Consider the following 19,228-nt stretch of genomic DNA (forward strand, 5'->3'; position numbering starts at 1 on the left):
ATCACACACACACACACACACACACACACACACACACACACACACAGAAACAACACAGCAAAACAAGACACGGCAAGTAACACAGAATATCAGGCTCTGGGACGCCTTACAAAGAAAACAGTTGGATGGATATTTCATGTTCATTTATGTCTGATTATGATTTACAAAGAATTGAAATCAACATCCTTCTGTCTCTCCTCTCAGGTAGATGAACTATCAGCTGAGGTGACGGAACTCAAAGAGGAGAAGCAGAAGAGTGAGAACAAGCTGCAAAAGCAACTGGGGGACGAGAGAAATAAGGTTCTTTTATTATGGATATTTTTTTTCATCTATTTGTTTTTAGTTTTGAATCTCCTGATTTCTGCTTTATTTTATCTTCAGCTTATCAAAATGTGTAACAACATAAACCTCACAAAGAGTCAAAGGATTTTAGGATTGTAAAACTAAATTGAAGTCAATGAGTTTAGTTGACTTTTTGCTTTACTTTGGCTTTACATTAAAAGTACATTTTAAAAGATGTTTCATAACAAACCATGAGATTTATGATCCTTACAATATAACAGTTACTATAATAATATGTCATACATAACTATCAGTTCAGTCAGTGGTTAAAACCAGTTAAGTAGGACACTCAGGTTAGAAAATAAATCAGAGCACTGAGCTGGTGTTTCCAGTATAAATGGGTAGACTGATTAGAGCTTTACTTAAAGTGGACATATTTTGCTTTTCCCTATTTTCTGTTATTCTGTCACATTCAGAGTTTCAAGAGAAATGAGACAGAAGAGGCCCAGTTCAGACAGACAGTCAAATGAGGATGAGAGCAAACATCAGAGGAGATTAGAATAACAGAAGAGAGAGATTAAACAGAAATACAGGGGGTGCCCAGATAGCTCATTTGGTAGATTGAGCGCCCATATATAGAGGTTTACTACTCGATGCAGCGGGCCCAGGTTCAACTCCGACCTGCAGACCTTTTCTGCATGTCATTCCCCCTTTCTTTCTCCCCTTTCATTTCTTCAGCTGTCCTGTCAATAAAGGCCTAAAATGCCCCCAAAAAAAAAAAAAAAGAAAAAGAAATACAGGGGCAATATCTGATAAGAAACGTGGTGTCAACAGAAGAATTTGAAATTATTTTGACAGTGACTAACTTTTGTTAATTTGCACTTTGACATTAGACCTTTTTTAAATTTATGCCATAGGTCAGTGCATTCACATGCGCTCAATTTAACGTTGATAGTGATGTATAAAGGTAAGGTGCGCAGGACCTGGAATACACCCGGTTTTATACATGTGAATATTTCTGTGCGTAGGTACTTTTCAAGTTTGGGGTGTATGCCATCTTCTGCACAATCTTTTATACATGAGGCCCAAGGACCTCATACAGAATATCAGGCTCTGGGACACATTATCAAGAAAACAGCTGGATGTATATTTCATGTGCATCTATGTCTGATTATGATTTACAAAGAATTGAAATCAACATCCATCTGTCTGTCCTCTCAGGTAAATCAACTATCAGCTGAGGTGAATACGCTCAAAGAGGAGAAGCAGAAGAGTGAGAAGGAGCGGCAGCAGCTGCAAAAGTTGCTGGAGGACAAGATAACAGAGGTTCTTTTATTATGGATATTGTTTTCATCTATTTGTTTTTAGTTTTGAATCTCCTGATTTCTGGTTTATTTTATATTCGGCTTATCAAAATGTGTAACAACATAAACCTCACAAAGAGTCAAAGGATTTTAGGATTGTAAAACTAAATTGAATTCACTGAGGTTCTTTGACTTTGGCTTACTTCTCATTGTTTTGGACCCCAAAGACCTCCACTATTGTGTGTAGACATAATATTAATAACCTATTTGCAAAATAATCAGTTTTTTATCCTTTAAATATATTTTCTTTTCTTCTGACCTCCAAATTTAAAGAAATGTATTTGAGTGGTAAAAACTAGACTGAATTCGATGCCTAAATCTCTGTTTAACCAATAGTTATCAAAGAAGAAGAAGGTGTACTTCATTAATCACTGTAAACTGCTGTTATTTTACACACAAACACACACACACACACACACACACACACACACACACACACACAAACACAAACACACAAAGCTCTGAAATAAACACATGCACAACTAGGCCCTATGATTTGCGGGATGGCATCCCAATAATAAAACTCCAATTAGAGAAATTCTGACAGACATATTTGGGATGAAAGCAGTTTCGCTGCTTAGAAAGTCAACACCATTCACAGTAAGTAATTAATGTGACTACTAAAACATATCAAAACCAGTTTATAATAACTATGTTTTTGAGTTGTTAAAGAGTCCAGAGTCTCCAGGGGCCTCATTCTAAACGTTGGCGTACGCACAAAAAACTTGTGTATGCTGGTTGTGACACACAGGGTGTGATTTATAAAAGGACCTCATACAGAGTATCAGGCTCTACGACACATTACAAGGAAAACATGCTGAATGTATATTTCATGTGCATCTATGTCTGATTATTGAAATCAACTTCCTTCTGTCTCTCCTCTCAGGTAAATCAACTATCAGCTGACGTGACGGAGCTCAAAGAGGAGAAGCAGAAGAGTGAGAACCAGCTGCAAAAGGAGCTGGGAGACGAGAGAAAAAAGGTTCTTTTATTATGGATATTTTTTTTCATCTATTTGTTTTTAGTTTTGAATCTCCTGATTTCTGGTTTATTTTATCTTCAGCTTATCAAAATGTGTAACAACATAAACCTCACAAAGAGTCAAAGGATTTTAGGATTGTAAAACTAAATGGAAGTCAATGAGTTTAGTTGATTTTGGCTTTAATTCTCGTTATTTGGGACCCCAAAGACCTCCACTGTTGTGTGTAAACACAATATTAATAGCCTATCTGCATCAGTTTTTTATCCTTTATATATATTGGCTTTTCTTCTGACCTCTAAATATAAAGAAAGGTATTTGAATGGTAAAAAATACACTGAATTAGATGTCTAAATCTCTGTTTAACCAATAGTTATCAAAGAAGAAGAAGGTACTTTATTAATCACTCTAGATCAGAAATTAATTTAGTTGTACCCTGCTTTTACACACACACACACACACACACACACACACACACACACACACACACACACACACACACACACACACACACACACACACACTGAAATGTACAAATGTACACATGCACAATAAGGCCCTATAAATTGCGGGATGGCATCCCAATAATAAAAGTCCAATTAGAGAAATTCTGACAGACATATTTGGGATGAAAGCAGTTTCTCTGCTTAGAAATTCAACACCAATCACAGTAAGTAATTAATGTGACTACTAAAATATATCAAACTAGTTTATAATAATTCATTTTCATAAGTACGTTTTTGAGTTGTTGAAGAGTCCAGAGTCTCCAGGGGCCTCATGTATAAACGTTGGTGTTTTTACATCAGGGGGTTAAAACTGCTTATTGTGTGTAATTTGGACTGACACAGACATGCATGTTGTTTGGTAACTGTGGTGCTGTCACTCTTCTCTTGATTTTTACTTCAACATTGGACCTTTTTTTAAATTTCTGCCATAGTTCGGTGCATTCATCGCTCCGTCACCATTTGCCACTCTTTTATTTCTTATCCAAGATGACAAACCTCCAAACAGAACATGTTTTCCTTAACTCAACCTCCACGATCAGCACCTCAATCTCACAGTTGGTGAAGTTTTTTCCGTCTGCAGCGGGATTTCCTGTTGTGATTGGACAAAGAATGATGTCAGGGCGCATTTACAATCATTTCCATATCAATTTATGGGAGGAGACAAAGGGGGGTCGGTAGCTCGTTCACGTGCGCTCAATTTCACGTTGATTGTGATGTATAAAGGTAAGGTGCGCAGGACGTGGCGTAAGCCAGGTTTTATACATGTGAATATTTCTGTGCATAGGCACTTTTCAAGTTTTGGGCGTACGCCATCTTCTAAGCAATCTTTTATACATGAGGCCCAAGGACCTCATACAGAGTATCAGGCTCTCTGAAAACATGCTGGATGTATATTTCATGTGCATCTATGTCTGATTATGATTTACAAAGAATTGAAAACAACATCCTTCTGTCTCTCCTCTCAGGTAAATCAACTATCAGCTGACGTGGGAGCTCAAAGAGGAGAAGCAGAAGAGTGAGAACAAGCTGCAAAAGGAGCTGGGAGACGAGAGAAAAAAAGGTTCTTTTTATTATGGATATTTTTTTCATCTATTTGTTTTTAGTTTTGAATCTCCTGATTTCTGGTTTATTTTATCTTCAGCTTATCAAAATGTGTAACAACATAAACCTCACAAAGAGTCAAAGGATTTTAGGATTGTAAAACTAAATGGAAGTCAATGAGTTTAGTTGATTTTGGCTTTAATTCTCGTTATTTGGGACCCCAAAGACCTCCACTGTTGTGTGTAAACACAATATTAATAGCCTATCTGCATCAGTTTTTATCCTTTATATATATTGGCTTTTCTTCTGACCTCTAAATATAAAGAAAGGTATTTGAATGGTAAAAATACACTGAATTAGATGTCTAAATCTCTGTTTAACCAATAGTTATCAAAGAAGAAGAAGGTACTTTATTAATCACTCTAGATCAGAAATTAATTTAGTTGTACCCTGCTTTTACACACACACACACACACACACATACACACACACACACACACACAGACATGCATGTTGTTTGGTAACTGTGGTGCTGCCACTCTTCTCTTGATTTTTACTTCAACATTGGACCTTTTTTTAAATTTCTGCCATAGTTCGGTGCATTCATCGCTCCGTCACCATTTGCCACTCTTTAATTTCTTATCCAAGATGACAAACCTCCAAACAGAACATGTTTTCCTTAACTCAACCTCCATGATCAGCACCTCAATCTCACAGTTGGTGAAGTTTTTTCCGTCTGCAGCGGGATTTCCTGTTGTGATTGGACAAAGAATGATGTCAGGGCGCATTTACAATCATTTCCATATCAATTTATGGGAGGAGACAAAGGGGGTCGGTAGCTCGTTCACGTGTGCTCAATTTCACGTTGATTGTGATGTATAAAGGTAAGGTGCGCAGGGGCGTGGCGTAAGCCAGGTTTTATACATGTGAATATTTCTGTGCATAGGCAGTTTTCAAGTTTTGGGCGTCGCCATCTTCTAAGCAATCTTTTATACATGAGGCCCAAGGACCTCATACAGAGTATCAGGCTCTACGAAAACATGCTGGATGTATATTTCATGTGCATCTATGTCTGATTATGATTTACAAAGAATTGAAAACAACATCCTTCTGTCTCTCCTCTCAGGTAAATCAACTATCAGCTGACGGACGGAGCTCAAAGAGGAGAAGCAGAAGAGTGAGAACAAGCTGCAAAAGGAGCTGGGAGACGAGAGAAAAAAAGGTTCTTTTTATTATGGATATTTTTTTCATCTATTTGTTTTTAGTTTTGAATCTCCTGATTTCTGGTTTATTTTATCTTCAGCTTATCAAAATGTGTAACAACATAAACCTCACAAAGAGTCAAAGGATTTTAGGATTGTAAAACTAAATGGAAGTCAATGAGTTTAGTTGATTTTGGCTTTAATTCTCGTTATTTGGGACCCCAAAGACCTCCACTGTTGTGTGTAAACACAATATTAATAGCCTATCTGCATCAGTTTTTTATCCTTTATATATATTGGCTTTTCTTCTGACCTCTAAATATAAAGAAAGGTATTTGAATGGTAAAAAATACACTGAATTAGATGTCTAAATCTCTGTTTAACCAATAGTTATCAAAGAAGAAGAAGGTACTTTATTAATCACTCTAGATCAGAAATTAATTTAGTTGTACCCTGCTTTTACACACACACACACACACACACATACACACACACACACACACACAGACATGCATGTTGTTTGGTAACTGTGGTGCTGCCACTCTTCTCTTGATTTTTACTTCAACATTGGACCTTTTTTTAAATTTCTGCCATAGTTCGGTGCATTCATCGCTCCGTCACCATTTGCCACTCTTTTATTTCTTATCCAAGATGACAAACCTCCAAACAGAACATGTTTTCCTTAACTCAACCTCCACGATCAGCACCTCAATCTCACAGTTGGTGAAGTTTTTTCCGTCTGCAGCGGGATTTCCTGTTGTGATTGGACAAAGAATGATGTCAGGGCGCATTTACAATCATTTCCATATCAATTTATGGGAGGAGACAAAGGGGGGTCGGTAGCTCGTTCACGTGTGCTCAATTTCACGTTGATTGTGATGTATAAAGGTAAGGTGCGCAGGACGTGGCGTAAGCCAGGTTTTATACATGTGAATATTTCTGTGCATAGGCAGTTTTCAAGTTTTGGGCGTACGCCATCTTCTAAGCAATCTTTTATACATGAGGCCCAAGGACCTCATACAGAGTATCAGGCTCTACGAAAACATGCTGGATGTATATTTCATGTGCATCTATGTCTGATTATGATTTACAAAGAATTGAAAACAACATCCTTCTGTCTCTCCTCTCAGGTAAATCAACTATCAGCTGACGTGACGGAGCTCAAAGAGGAGAAGCAGAAGAGTGAGAACAAGCTGCAAAAGGAGCTGGGAGACGAGAGAAAAAAGGTTCTTTTATTATGGATATTTTTTTTCATCTATTTGTTTTTAGTTTTGAATCTCCTGATTTCTGGTTTATTTTATCTTCAGCTTATCAAAATGTGTAACAACATAAACCTCACAAAGAGTCAAAGGATTTTAGGATTGTAAAACTAAATGGAAGTCAATGAGTTTAGTTGATTTTGGCTTTAATTCTCGTTATTTGGGACCCCAAAGACCTCCACTGTTGTGTGTAAACACAATATTAATAGCCTATCTGCATCAGTTTTTTATCCTTTATATATATTGGCTTTTCTTCTGACCTCTAAATATAAAGAAAGGTATTTGAATGGTAAAAAATACACTGAATTAGATGTCTAAATCTCTGTTTAACCAATAGTTATCAAAGAAGAAGAAGGTACTTTATTAATCACTCTAGATCAGAAATTAATTTAGTTGTACCCTGCTTTTACACACACACACACACACACACACACACACACACACACACACACACAGACATGCATGTTGTTTGGTAACTGTGGTGCTGCCACTCTTCTCTTGATTTTTACTTCAACATTGGACCTTTTTTTAAATTTCTGCCATAGTTCGGTGCATTCATCGCTCCGTCACCATTTGCCACTCTTTAATTTCTTATCCAAGATGACAAACCTCCAAACAGAACATGTTTTCCTTAACTCAACCTCCACGATCAGCACCTCAATCTCACAGTTGGTGAAGTTTTTTCCGTCTGCAGCGGGATTTCCTGTTGTGATTGGACAAAGAATGATGTCAGGGCGCATTTACAATCATTTCCATATCAATTTATGGGAGGAGACAAAGGGGGGTCGGTAGCTCGTTCACGTGTGCTCAATTTCACGTTGATTGTGATGTATAAAGGTAAGGTGCGCAGGACGTGGCGTAAGCCAGGTTTTATACATGTGAATATTTCTGTGCATAGGCAGTTTTCAAGTTTTGGGCGTACGCCATCTTCTAAGCAATCTTTTATACATGAGGCCCAAGGACCTCATACAGAGTATCAGGCTCTACGAAAACATGCTGGATGTATATTTCATGTGCATCTATGTCTGATTATGATTTACAAAGAATTGAAAACAACATCCTTCTGTCTCTCCTCTCAGGTAAATCAACTATCAGCTGACGTGACGGAGCTCAAAGAGGAGAAGCAGAAGAGTGAGAACAAGCTGCAAAAGGAGCTGGGAGACGAGAGAAAAAAGGTTCTTTTATTATGGATATTTTTTTTCATCTATTTGATTTTAGTTTTGAATCTCCTGATTTCTGGTTTATTTTATCTTCAGCTTATCAAAATGTGTAACAACATAAACCTCACAAAGAGTCAAAGGATTTTAGGAATGTAAAACTAAATGGAAGTCAATGAGTTTAGTTGATTTTGGCTTTAATTCTCGTTATTTGGGACCCCAAAGACCTCCACTGTTGTGTGTAAACACAATATTAATAGCCTATCTGCATCAGTTTTTTTATCCTTTATATATATTGGCTTTTCTTCTGACCTCTAAATATAAAGAAAGGTATTTGAATGGTAAAAAATACACTGAATTAGATGTCTAAATCTCTGTTTAACCAATAGTTATCAAAGAAGAAGAAGGTACTTTATTAATCACTCTAGATCAGAAATTAATTTAGTTGTACCCTGCTTTTACACACACACAAAACACACACACACACACACACACACACACACACACACACACACACACACACAAAGCTCTGAAATGTACATGCACAAAAAGGCCCTATAAATTAGTTCTGATGGCATCCCAATAATAAAAGTCCAATTAGAGAAATTCTGACAGACATATTTGGGATGAAAGCAGTTTCTCTGCTTAGAAATTCAACACCAATCACAGTAAGTAATTAATGTGACTACTAAAATATATCAAACTAGTTTATAATAATTCATTTTCATAAGTACGTTTTTGAGTTGTTGAAGAGTCCAGAGTTTCATGTATAAACGTTGGTGTTTTTACATCAACATTAAAACTGCTTTTTGTAATTTGGACTGACACAGACACATGCATGTTGTTTGGTAACTGTGGTGCTGCCACTCTTCTCTTGATTTTTACTTCAACATTGGACCTTTTTAAATTTCTGCCATAGTTCGGTGCATTCATCGCTCCGTCACCATTTGCCACTCTTTTATTTCTTATCCAAGATGACAAACCTCCAAACAGAACATGTTTTCCTTAACTCAACCTCCACGATCAGCACCTCAATCTCACAGTTGGTGAAGTTTTTTCCGTCTGCAGCGGGATTTCCTGTTGTGATTGGACAAAGAATGATGTCAGGGCGCATTTACAATCATTTCCATATCAATTTATGGGAGGAGACAAAGGGGGGTCGGTAGCTCGTTCACGTGCGCTCAATTTCACGTTGATTGTGATGTATAAAGGTAAGGTGCGCAGGACGTGGCGTAAGCCAGGTTTTATACATGTGAATATTTCTGTGCATAGGCACTTTTCAAGTTTTGGGCGTACGCCATCTTCTAAGCAATCTTTTATACATGAGGCCCAAGGACCTCATACAGAATATCAGGCTCTACGAAAACATGCTGGATGTATATTTCATGTGCATCTATGTCTGATTATGATTTACAAAGAATTGAAAACAACATCCTTCTGTCTCTCCTCTCAGGTAAATCAACTATCAGCTGACGTGACGGAGCTCAAAGAGGAGAAGCAGAAGAGTGAGAACAAGCTGCAAAAGGAGCTGGGAGACGAGAGAAAAAAGGTTCTTTTATTATGGATATTTTTTTTCATCTATTTGTTTTTAGTTTTGAATCTCCTGATTTCTAGTTAATTTTATCTTCAGCTTATCAAAATGTGTAACAACATAAACCTCACAAAGAGTCAAAGGATTTTAGGATTGTAAAACTAAATGGAAGTCAATGAGTTTAGTTGATTTTGGCTTTAATTCTCGTTATTTGGGACCCCAAAGACCTCCACTGTTGTGTGTAAACATAATATTAATAGCCTATCTGCATCAGTCTTTTATCCTTTATATATATTGGCTTTTCTTCTGACCTCTAAATATAAAGAAAGGTATTTGAGTGGTAAAAAATACACTGAATTAGATGTCTAAATCTCTGTTTAACCAATAGTTATCAAAGAAGAAGAAGGTGTACTTTATTAATCACAGTTATCGAGTGTCGTACAGTGTCATCAATGCAACTTCAGTATAACAAATGAACAGGTACTTGAAGAAAGGAAACATCAAAAAGATAGGTCTTTAGCTGCAGACCTGCAGTTTTCTGGGAGTTTGTTCCAGATATGTGGAGCATAAAAACTGAGCGCTGCTTCCCCCTGTTTAGTTCTGACTCTGGGGACAACAAGCAGACCTGTCCCAGATGACCTGAGAGGTCTGGATGGGTCATAGTGTAGTAGCAGATCAGAAATGTATTTTGGCCCTAAAACATTTAGTGATTTATAAACCAGCAAAAGTATTTTGAAATCTATGCTTTGAGGCACAGGAAGCCAGTGTAAAGACTTCAGAACTGGAGTGATGTGATTCTCTTTCTTGGTCTTAGTGAGAACTTGAGCAGCAGCGTTCTGAATCAGCTGCAGCTGTCTGAACAATGTATAAGAAATTAACCTGACCCGGTCCACCAAGCACTGGGCTGAATGAAGCAGCATCACAGCACTGTTTGGATCATAAACAGAATGTGGAAAAGTGGTAGGAGACTTGGCATAGCCTATACGTTTTAATGACTTCTTACAATTATGTTATGTAGAACATTGTCTATTTGTCTTAATTATGCACATAATTCTGTTACTGTATTTAGTATTTAATTATTTCATTCATGCGTGGTGCAGTGGATCCGTGTGCCCTGTCCCCTGCCGTGGAGACGCTGGCCTCACGTCCCTCTCCTCCTCCTGATTCAGGTCTCCCTCGCGCTGGAAACAGTTTCACCACTCTTCTCTTGATTTCCACTTTGACATTAGACTTTGTTTAAATTTCTGCCATAGTTCAGTGCATTCACCGCCCCATCACCATTTGCCACTCTTTTATTTCTTATCCGAGATGACAAACCTCCAGACACAACAGTTTTTCCTTTCCTCAACCTCCGCGATTTATAGTAATTTCCATATTAATCCATGGGAGGAGGCAAGGTGGGGTCGGTGGTTTGTTCACATGAGCTCAATTTCACGTTGATAGTGATCTATAAAGGTAAGGTGTGTAGGACCTGGTGTATGCCAGGTTTTATACATGTGAATATTTCTGTGCGTAGGCACTTTTCAAGTTTTGGGCGTACGCCATCTTCTGTGCAATCTTTTATACATGAGGCCCAAGGACCTCATACAGAATATCAGGCCCTGGGACACATTACATAGAAAACAGCTGGATGTATATTTCATGTGCATCTATGTCTGATTATGATTTACAAAGAATTGAAATCAACATCCTTCTGTCTCTCCTCTTAGATAAATGAACTATCAACTGAAGTGACGAAATTCAAAAAGGAGAAGGAGAAGAGTGAGAAGGAGTGGCAGCAGCTGCAAAATAACCTGAAGGACAAGGTAGAAGAGGTTCTTTTATTATGGATATTGTTTCCATCTCTTTGTTTTTAGTTTGGAGTCTCCTGATTTCTGATTCTTTTATCTTCAGCTTGAAAACATAAACCTCACCAAGAGTCAAAGCATTTTAGGATTTTAAAACTAAATTGAAGTCACTGAGTTTTGTTTACTTTGGATTTACTTCTCGTTGTTTGGGACACCAAAGACCTCCACTGTTGTGTGTGTGTGTGTGTGTGTGTGTGTGTGTGTGTGTGTGTGTGTGTGTGTGTGTGTAAACATAATCTTAATAGCCTATCTACAAAATTGTCCTTTTTTATCCTTTAAATATATTTTATTTTCTTCTGACGCTGTCCTCACTTCCCTCTCCTCCTCCTGATTCAGGTCTCCCTCGCGCTGGAAACAGTTTCACTTAGCCAATGGCATTACATCAGTCGGTTAAAACTGCTTATTGTCCATAATTTGGACTGACATGGACATGCATGTTGTTTGGTAACAACACTTTGACATTAGACCTTTTTTAAATTTCTGCCATAGTTCAGTGCACTCACTGACCCGTCACCAATTGCCACTCTTTTATTTCTTATCCAAGATGACAAACCTCCAAACAGAACATGTTTTCCTTGACACAACCTCCACAATCAGCACCTCAATCTCACATTCGGTGAAGTTTTTTTTCCGTCTCCAGCAGGATTACCTGTTGAGATTGGACAAAGAATGTCGTCAGGGGACATTTATAATCATCTCCATATCAATTTATGGAGGCAAGGCGGGGTCGGTGGCTCGTTCCCGTGCGCTCAATTTCACGTTGATTGTGATGTATAAAGGTAAAAAATGCTGGACCTGGCGTGCACCCGGTTTTATACATAGGTACTTTTCAAGTTTGGGGCGTACGCCATCTTCTGTGCAACATCCACTTCGACATTAGACCTTTTTAAATTTCTGCCATAGTTCAGTGCATTCACCGCCCGTCACCATTTGCCACTCTTTTATTTCTTATCTGAGATGACAAACCTCCAAACAGAACATGTTTTCCTTGCCTCAAACTCCGCGATCAGCACCTCAATCTCACATTCGGTGAAGTTTACTTTTCAAGTTTTGGGCGTACGCCATCTTCTGCGCAATCTTTTATACATGAGGCCCAAGGACCTCATACAGAATATCAGGCTCTAGGACACATTACCAAGAAAACAGCTGGATGTACAGTACAGGCCATAAGTTTGTACACACCTTCTCATTCAAGGTGTTTCCTTTTTTTTTTCATGACTATTTACATTGTAGATTCTCACTGAAGGCATCAAAACTCTGAATGAACACATATGGAATTATGTACTTAACAAAAAAGTGTGAAATAACTGAAAACATGTCTTATATTTTAGATTCTTCAAAGTAGCCACCCTTTGCTTTTTTATTAATAAGGGAACAAATTCCACTAATTAACCCTGACAAGGCACACCTGTGAAGGTAAAACCATTTCAGGTGACTACCTCATGAAGCTCATTGAGAGAACACCAAGGGTTTGCAGAGTTATCAAAAAAAGCAAAGGGTGGCTACTTTGAAGAATCTAAAATATAAGACATGTTTTCAGTTATTTCACACTTTTTTGTTAAGTACATAATTCCATATGTGTTCATTCATAGTTTCGATGCCTTCAGTGAGAATCTACAATGTAAATAGTCATGAAAATAAACAAACAGGAATGAGAAGGTGTGTCCAAACTCTTGGCCTGTACTATATATTTTGTGTGTATCTTTGTCTGATTACTATTTACAAAGAATTAAAATCAGTATCCATCTGTCTGTCCTCTCAGGTAGGTCAACTATCAGCTAAAGTGAAGAATCTTGAAGAGGAGAAGCAGGAGAGTGAGAAGGAGCGGAAGCTGCTGCAAAAGGAGATGGATGGCAAGGTTAAAGAGGTTCTGTTATTATGGATATTGTTTCCATCTATTTGTTTTTAATTGTAATGATTTCTGGTTTATTTTATCTTCAGCTCATCACAATTTGTAATAACATAAACCTCACAAAGAGTCAAAGTATTTTAGGATTGTAAAACTAAATTGAAGTCACTGAGTTTTGTTGACTTTGGCTTTACTTCTTGTTGTTTAGGACCCCAAAGACCTCCACTGTTGTGTGTAAACATAATATTAATAGTGTATTTGTAGAATTATCTGTTTTTTATCCTTTAAATATAGTTTCTTTTGTTCCGACCTCCAAATATAAAGAAAGGTATTTGAGTGGTAAAAGTTAGACTGAATTAGATGTCTAAATCTCTGTTTAACCAATAGTTATCAAAGAAGAAGAAGGTGTACTTTATTAATCACTCTAGATCAGAAATTCATTTTGTTGTACTCTGCTGTTATTTTACACACACACACACACACACACACACACACACACACAGCTCTAAAATATATATGTGCAAAATAAGGCTCTATAATTTGCGGGATGGCATCCCAATAAAAATCTCCAATATATGTATATGCATGTATAGTCATTTCCATATTAATTCATGGGAGGAGGCAAGGCGGGTCGGTGGTTCGTTCACATACGCTCAATTTCACGTTGATAGTGATGTATAAAGGTAAGGTGCGTAGTACCTGGCATACACCCGGTTTTATACAATACATGTGAATATTTCTGTGCGTAGGTCCTTTTCAAGTTTTGGGCGTACGCCATCTTCTGCACAATCTTTTATACATGAGGCCCAAGGACCTCATAGAGAATATCAGGCTCTGGGACACATTACCAAGAAAACAGCTGGATGTATATTTCATGTGTATCTATGTCTGATTATGATTTAAAAAGAATTGAAATCAAAATCCATCTGTCTGTCCTCTCAGGTAAATAAACTATCAGCTAAAGTGAAGAAGCTTGAAGAGGAGAAGCAGGAGAGTGAGAAGGAGCAGAAGCAGCTGCAAAAGGAGCTGGAGGTACAAGGTAAAAGAGTTTCTTTTATTATGGATACTGTTTCCATCTATTTTCCAATAGTTATCAAAGAAGAAGAATGTACTTTATTAATCACTCTAAATCAGAAATTCATTTTGTTGTACCCTGCTGTTATATTACACACACACACACACACAAAGCTCTGAAATATACAAGTGCCCAATAAGGCCCTATAATTTGCGGGATGGCATCCCAATTATAAAACTCCAATTAGAGAAATTCGGACAGAAATCTTTGGGATGAAAGCGGTTTTGCTGCTTAGAAAGTCAGCACCATTCACAGTAAGTAAGTAATGTGATTTCTAAAACATATCAAAGCAGTTTATAATAATAATAATCATAGTTATAAGTATGTTTTTGAGTTGTTAAAGAGTCCAGAGTCTCCAGGGGCCTCATGTATAAACGTTGGCGTACGCACAAAAAGCTTGGGTTACACTGGTTTTCATACACAGTGTAATTTATAAAAAATAACTTGAGAATGTGCGGGCCGTCACGCAAGGTCTTTTCTGGCTCTGTAAAGTGGCGAATTCTAACTGAAAATGTCCAAAAGTCACCAAACATAAAATGAAGTTTCCACTTCAGTTACTGTCATGTCTATTATGTTGACTATGAAAAAACATAATTCACTGATACTCCATAAAAGGTAGATCCATTTATTCGGATAATGTTTCACATCTTTCACATTACAAACTGTTTAATTTGCAGGCTACTTAACTTCTGTTAAACATGAATTAACGAAAAATCCACTCAGAAAATACTTTCAGTCATCCTCTGTATTTCCCATAGATGAAATATTTTACTCACTGTGCAACAAAAAGATCACTACGGAAAAATGCATCCATGGCGCACAGGAGGCGCGAGACATGGATCCATCTCTCCAGGAACAAACGCTGTGTCGGTTGGGCAAACTCATGTGATGCGTAATTAATCCTGTGGATGATGTTTAAGTAGACTATGATTCATTGCTATTCACTTGAGTTAAAGAAAAATTTAAACCCAACCCATGTCGGCTCTCGTTTCTTTAGAACAGAGTAGAAGAAGACCTCTAATGTAGACTGGGAGCCAGATCTGATCACCAACATCATGTTCACAAACCTTGTTTGGTTGTCCACTTACATTGTGCCATAAAGTGTAGTTATTAACCAACACAACTTTTTTTCTCTTTCAGCTACAGTACAACAGCATAACTTTCACAATTTTGCTTTCTCTGTCACTAACAGGAAATGGCCACGAAGAAAGTTGACGGAAAGATGAATTCTGATGTGGAAACATGAAAACACCAAGTCATATACATCTGAAAGGTGGTAACTTTCATCTCTGTACATTATTTTATTTTGAATCACCTAAATGATTGAGACCTGAATTTCAAATCCAACATGATCACTGTTTTGTTTTTGTGGTGCATTGAACAATTTGCAAAATGTTTTGTTCATAATGTGGTTGAAAATCCAGTGCTGCAGCTCAGTTTTTTTTATTTTATTTTTTTGTAAAGCATTGCTTTTGTTTTATTACTACATAGGTTTTACTGAAAACACTTCATAATTAAGGCACAATATAATTTTAAATCTCAAAACTCAATTGGTATTAAGACTAAGAAATAAATTAATAATCTTGTCCTCTGGAACAAAAATACGTATTGACAGTAGTCAATTCACTGTTTTTGTCTTGACACTAAATCAATTGTTTGTTATTCTATGTTTTGAATTGTTTTAATTCCATTTGTACTGTCAATGTAGAATTCCATACTCAATTTTCTGTCATAAAGAGATTTTCAAGAGTTCATATTCTGATGTACATTTTTGACAATATTTGCTTTGAGAAATATCATCTTTCTGGTTGTTGTTTTGTCCTGTTGGTTACAACGTCACAATCTGAATAAAACATATTTTGTATTTACAGAGTGATATTTGTATATTCTTTTATTTTTTTGCTAAATTAGTTGTGCTGAGAAATCTTTCAAACATTTTTATATACGTTTTCTACTGAAATTAACAAATACAATTATTCTGTGTACTTTTCCTCAATTGCTTAAATACAAAAAATTATGTTTAAATAGTAAATAAAACATTAATGGACTGAATCTGCAGGTTATGAACATTAATCACTGTTCTAAATTGTTTTTTTAATGAAAGCTGATCATTCATCTCAGTGAATGTTTATTCATTTTATGTTAAAGAAAGATTTGTAATCAAGTAAAATTTCCGGGCACTTCACAGAAAAACAAAATGGATGAAAATCAGAAAAGATAATCATAACTTTGTGTGGCAGGTATTTTTTTCTGCTCTTCTTTTCCCTGTTAATCATCTCAAGACCCCTTGTGGGGGGTGTCGACCCCCAGGTTGGGAACCACTGGGGCACGTTCAATCTCAAAACCATGTGCACCATTTTCCTACGGTTTTCTGGTTAAACGACATGTTCGTCCAGAAAGGTGTAAAATAGTGTGCAATGGGCTTTGAGATATATGATCTTGTGTCTCTCGTTTATTGGCTTTGTCACAGGTGATACCTAATCAGCAGAGACGTGTATGTGAACTCGTCGGAATTAAAAGGCAAAGCGCTTTTGGAGGAAATTGGGAAATATGGAGCTATTTCAGGCTATAAATTAAATTCAGCTAAAACTGAAGCCATGGAAATAGGATGCAATCTCCAAACAGAATTTAAGAAAAGGTTCAAGTTGAAATGGGATCAGAATAAAATAAAATATTTAGGTATCACAATCCCCAGAGAAATTGATAAATTGTACTTATGTAACTATAAAGTTCTGGAAAACTCCTTAAGGCAAGATCTTAGACGTTGGAAAATTTTGCCACTTACAATATTTGAAAAAATAGGAATTATAAAAATCAATGTATTGCCACGCTTTCTTTTTTTTTTCAGAACATTCCTTTATATTTAACAAGCTCATGCTTTAAGGAGTGGGAAAGAATGTTAGGAAAGTTTATTTGGGATGAAAAGAAACCAAGGGTAAAACTCAAATCTTTACAACAAAATAGGGAACAGGGTGGGTTGGGTCTACCAAACTTGAGTCTTTATTATCATGCAGCTCAAGTTAAAAGCATTTTAGTTTTGATGAATAATAAAATGAAACCTAAATGGATTAATAAATCTATTGAGAACAAATTGGTAGACTCCCCCACTTCATTTTTTTAGATACCTCCAAGTAAGGAGCTATATAATAACAAACATACAGTCTTTTCAAGACCTTAGTCCTATAGTGGAGCATATCTTGAAGGTCTATGAAATGTCAAGCTTTAAAAATGTAACGGGACAAATTTATAATATTTTAAATAAAAACAATGATTAATCAAATTAATAATACTTTAAACTCTTGGGAGAAAGATATTGGAATAACAATGACTGAAGAGGAGTGGAGTCAGGCATGTAAACATGTTTTCTGTTATGTAAAGTCCCCCTATTGGCAGGAATATGCGTGGAAACTATTGGTTAGATTTTTTATAACACCCCTAAAAATTGGTAAATATACAAATCAGATACAATACTGTTGGAGAGAGTGTGGTGAATGTAAAGTTGACCTGGTTCACGTCCTCTATACATGCTCAAAAATCCAGTTATATTGGGTTAATGTGTTGGAATTAATGAAGCAAATCTGTGGTCAAAATACTACTTTTGAACAATTACATGTCATGCTTGGTATACAGCCGAAAGGTTTAAATAAAGAAAATTATTATATCTTCTGGGTGTTGAGAATTACTGCCATTAAACAAATAACTCGAAGTTGGAAAAAAACTGATCCACCCAGGTCAGATAAATGGATTGAGGTGGTAGAAAACTTGTATGAAAATGAAATGATAACGCATAAGATGAGAGGTAAAATGAACTTATTCAAGAAGAGATGGTTCGCATATGCTAACCAAATGCATTGAAAAACAAAAACCAAGCATGGATTTGGACTTGTGTAATTAGATGATGGACGTAATCTCTGTGACATATGATGCACCCATATGGAAATTTGTATGTCTGTATGTAAACATGCATAGGGATGTAAGTAGTCTTGCATAAGCGTGGGTACATATGAATATATGGGTGCATATATGATGTACGTCTGGGAGTGTATGTATGTCTATATATGTGAGTAGGTATGTATGAGTGGGTATAGACGTACATATACTTCCTTTAATTATTTCTTTTTATGTTTTTCCTTTATTTATTTTTTTTCTTTACCACTGGGTGTGAAGGAGGGGAAGGGAGGGGGGTAGGAGAAGGGGAAAAGAAAAAAATATATATATATATTTTGTGTCAATTCTGATATGTTAATTGTATGACTGTAATATGAACAATGTCACAATAAAAAAAAAATAAAAATAAAAAAAGGCAAAGCGCTTGCGCACATAACAGGGTGTTCAACGCGGGGCTGAAGGTGGCCCTGGTCTACAGTCATGCTAGCAGCTCTGTGCGGCTTAAAGTCAGCATGCTGGCAGCTACAGTATACCCATGTTAACCATTCACAATTCTATTACATTGTTGTAGTTTTTTCATTTAATTGTCAAGTTTTGAGTTTGTTCTGCTATGTTGGGAATAACTGAACAAAAATTTGGAGCAGGAACAGCAGATGTTTATGCTACTCTATCAAACTGTGAATGTGATGTTTCTATAGAGGCTCCTGAACACCTCTTCTACAGACATACATGTTCTCATGTGGTTTGTGTCCAAGGGGGTAAGCTTCGCTTCAGAACTCAAACCTCCTATGGCGCCATTTTGATGCTACAAAGCGATCACCTCCCGTTAGCAGTCCATTGACTACCATTCATTTTGATGTCACCTGGACAGCGAATGACTTTACATCTGAAGCGTTTAAAGACTCTATTTGTCCATTGTTTATTTTTAAAGAAACACGACAATGTATAAAAGGCTCCATTACCCCATTGTAAAAATAGGCTAATGATTGTGTCATAACCAAGTGACTTACTGTTGCATAGTAGAGGAATTACCGTATAGTACAGGAGAAGCTCTCAGGCAGTTTAGACTTACATGAGCTGTTTAAGTTTAATTACTAATTAGTTAACTAGCATTTTAGTTAGCAATAGTTAGCCTGTGCCTATGTTATCTCCTTACGTATACCTATGCCCTCCGTCTCTGCACGATTGGGAATGATTGAGATTTCTCTTGTCACAGCTACCAGAAGACTTACAACTTTCAGACACGTT

General features: G+C 36.7%; 1 protein-coding gene across 2 annotated transcripts; it reads left to right on the top strand.

The window, feature by feature from the left end:
* Positions 1–105: 105 nt before the first annotated feature.
* Positions 106–15,883, top strand: LOC114546082 (M protein, serotype 2.1-like). 2 transcript variants are annotated; one of them, XM_028564746.1, is made up of 10 exons: positions 106–300; positions 1,504–1,608; positions 2,533–2,628; positions 6,505–6,600; positions 7,713–7,808; positions 9,244–9,339; positions 11,031–11,126; positions 12,931–13,035; positions 13,960–14,056; positions 15,285–15,883. In XM_028564746.1, the coding sequence occupies exons 1-10, from the start codon at positions 157–159 to the stop codon at positions 15,305–15,307; spliced, it is 954 nt and encodes a 317-aa protein (XP_028420547.1). In that variant the 5' UTR covers positions 106–156; the 3' UTR covers positions 15,308–15,883. The 2 variants fall into 2 exon arrangements, with proteins under 2 accessions (XP_028420547.1, XP_028420548.1); XM_028564747.1 differs by having other exon boundaries at positions 12,931–13,026.
* The last annotated feature ends 3,345 nt before the right edge of the window (positions 15,884–19,228 follow it).

Source organism: Perca flavescens, chromosome 19 (genome assembly GCF_004354835.1).
Source record: "Perca flavescens isolate YP-PL-M2 chromosome 19, PFLA_1.0, whole genome shotgun sequence".
Taxonomy (NCBI): domain Eukaryota; kingdom Metazoa; phylum Chordata; class Actinopteri; order Perciformes; family Percidae; genus Perca; species Perca flavescens.

Bases quoted from the DNA above. Each gene is read 5' to 3' on its own strand.
- LOC114546082 (XM_028564746.1), top strand. From the start codon at position 157: ATGATTTACAAAGAATTGAAATCAACATCCTTCTGTCTCTCCTCTCAG. The intron at 2,629-6,504 runs GTTCTTTTATTA...CTCTCCTCTCAG, and splicing joins TGGGAGACGAGAGAAAAAAG to GTAAATCAACTATCAGCTGA. The intron at 9,340-11,030 runs GTTCTTTTATTA...CTCTCCTCTTAG, and splicing joins TGGGAGACGAGAGAAAAAAG to ATAAATGAACTATCAACTGA.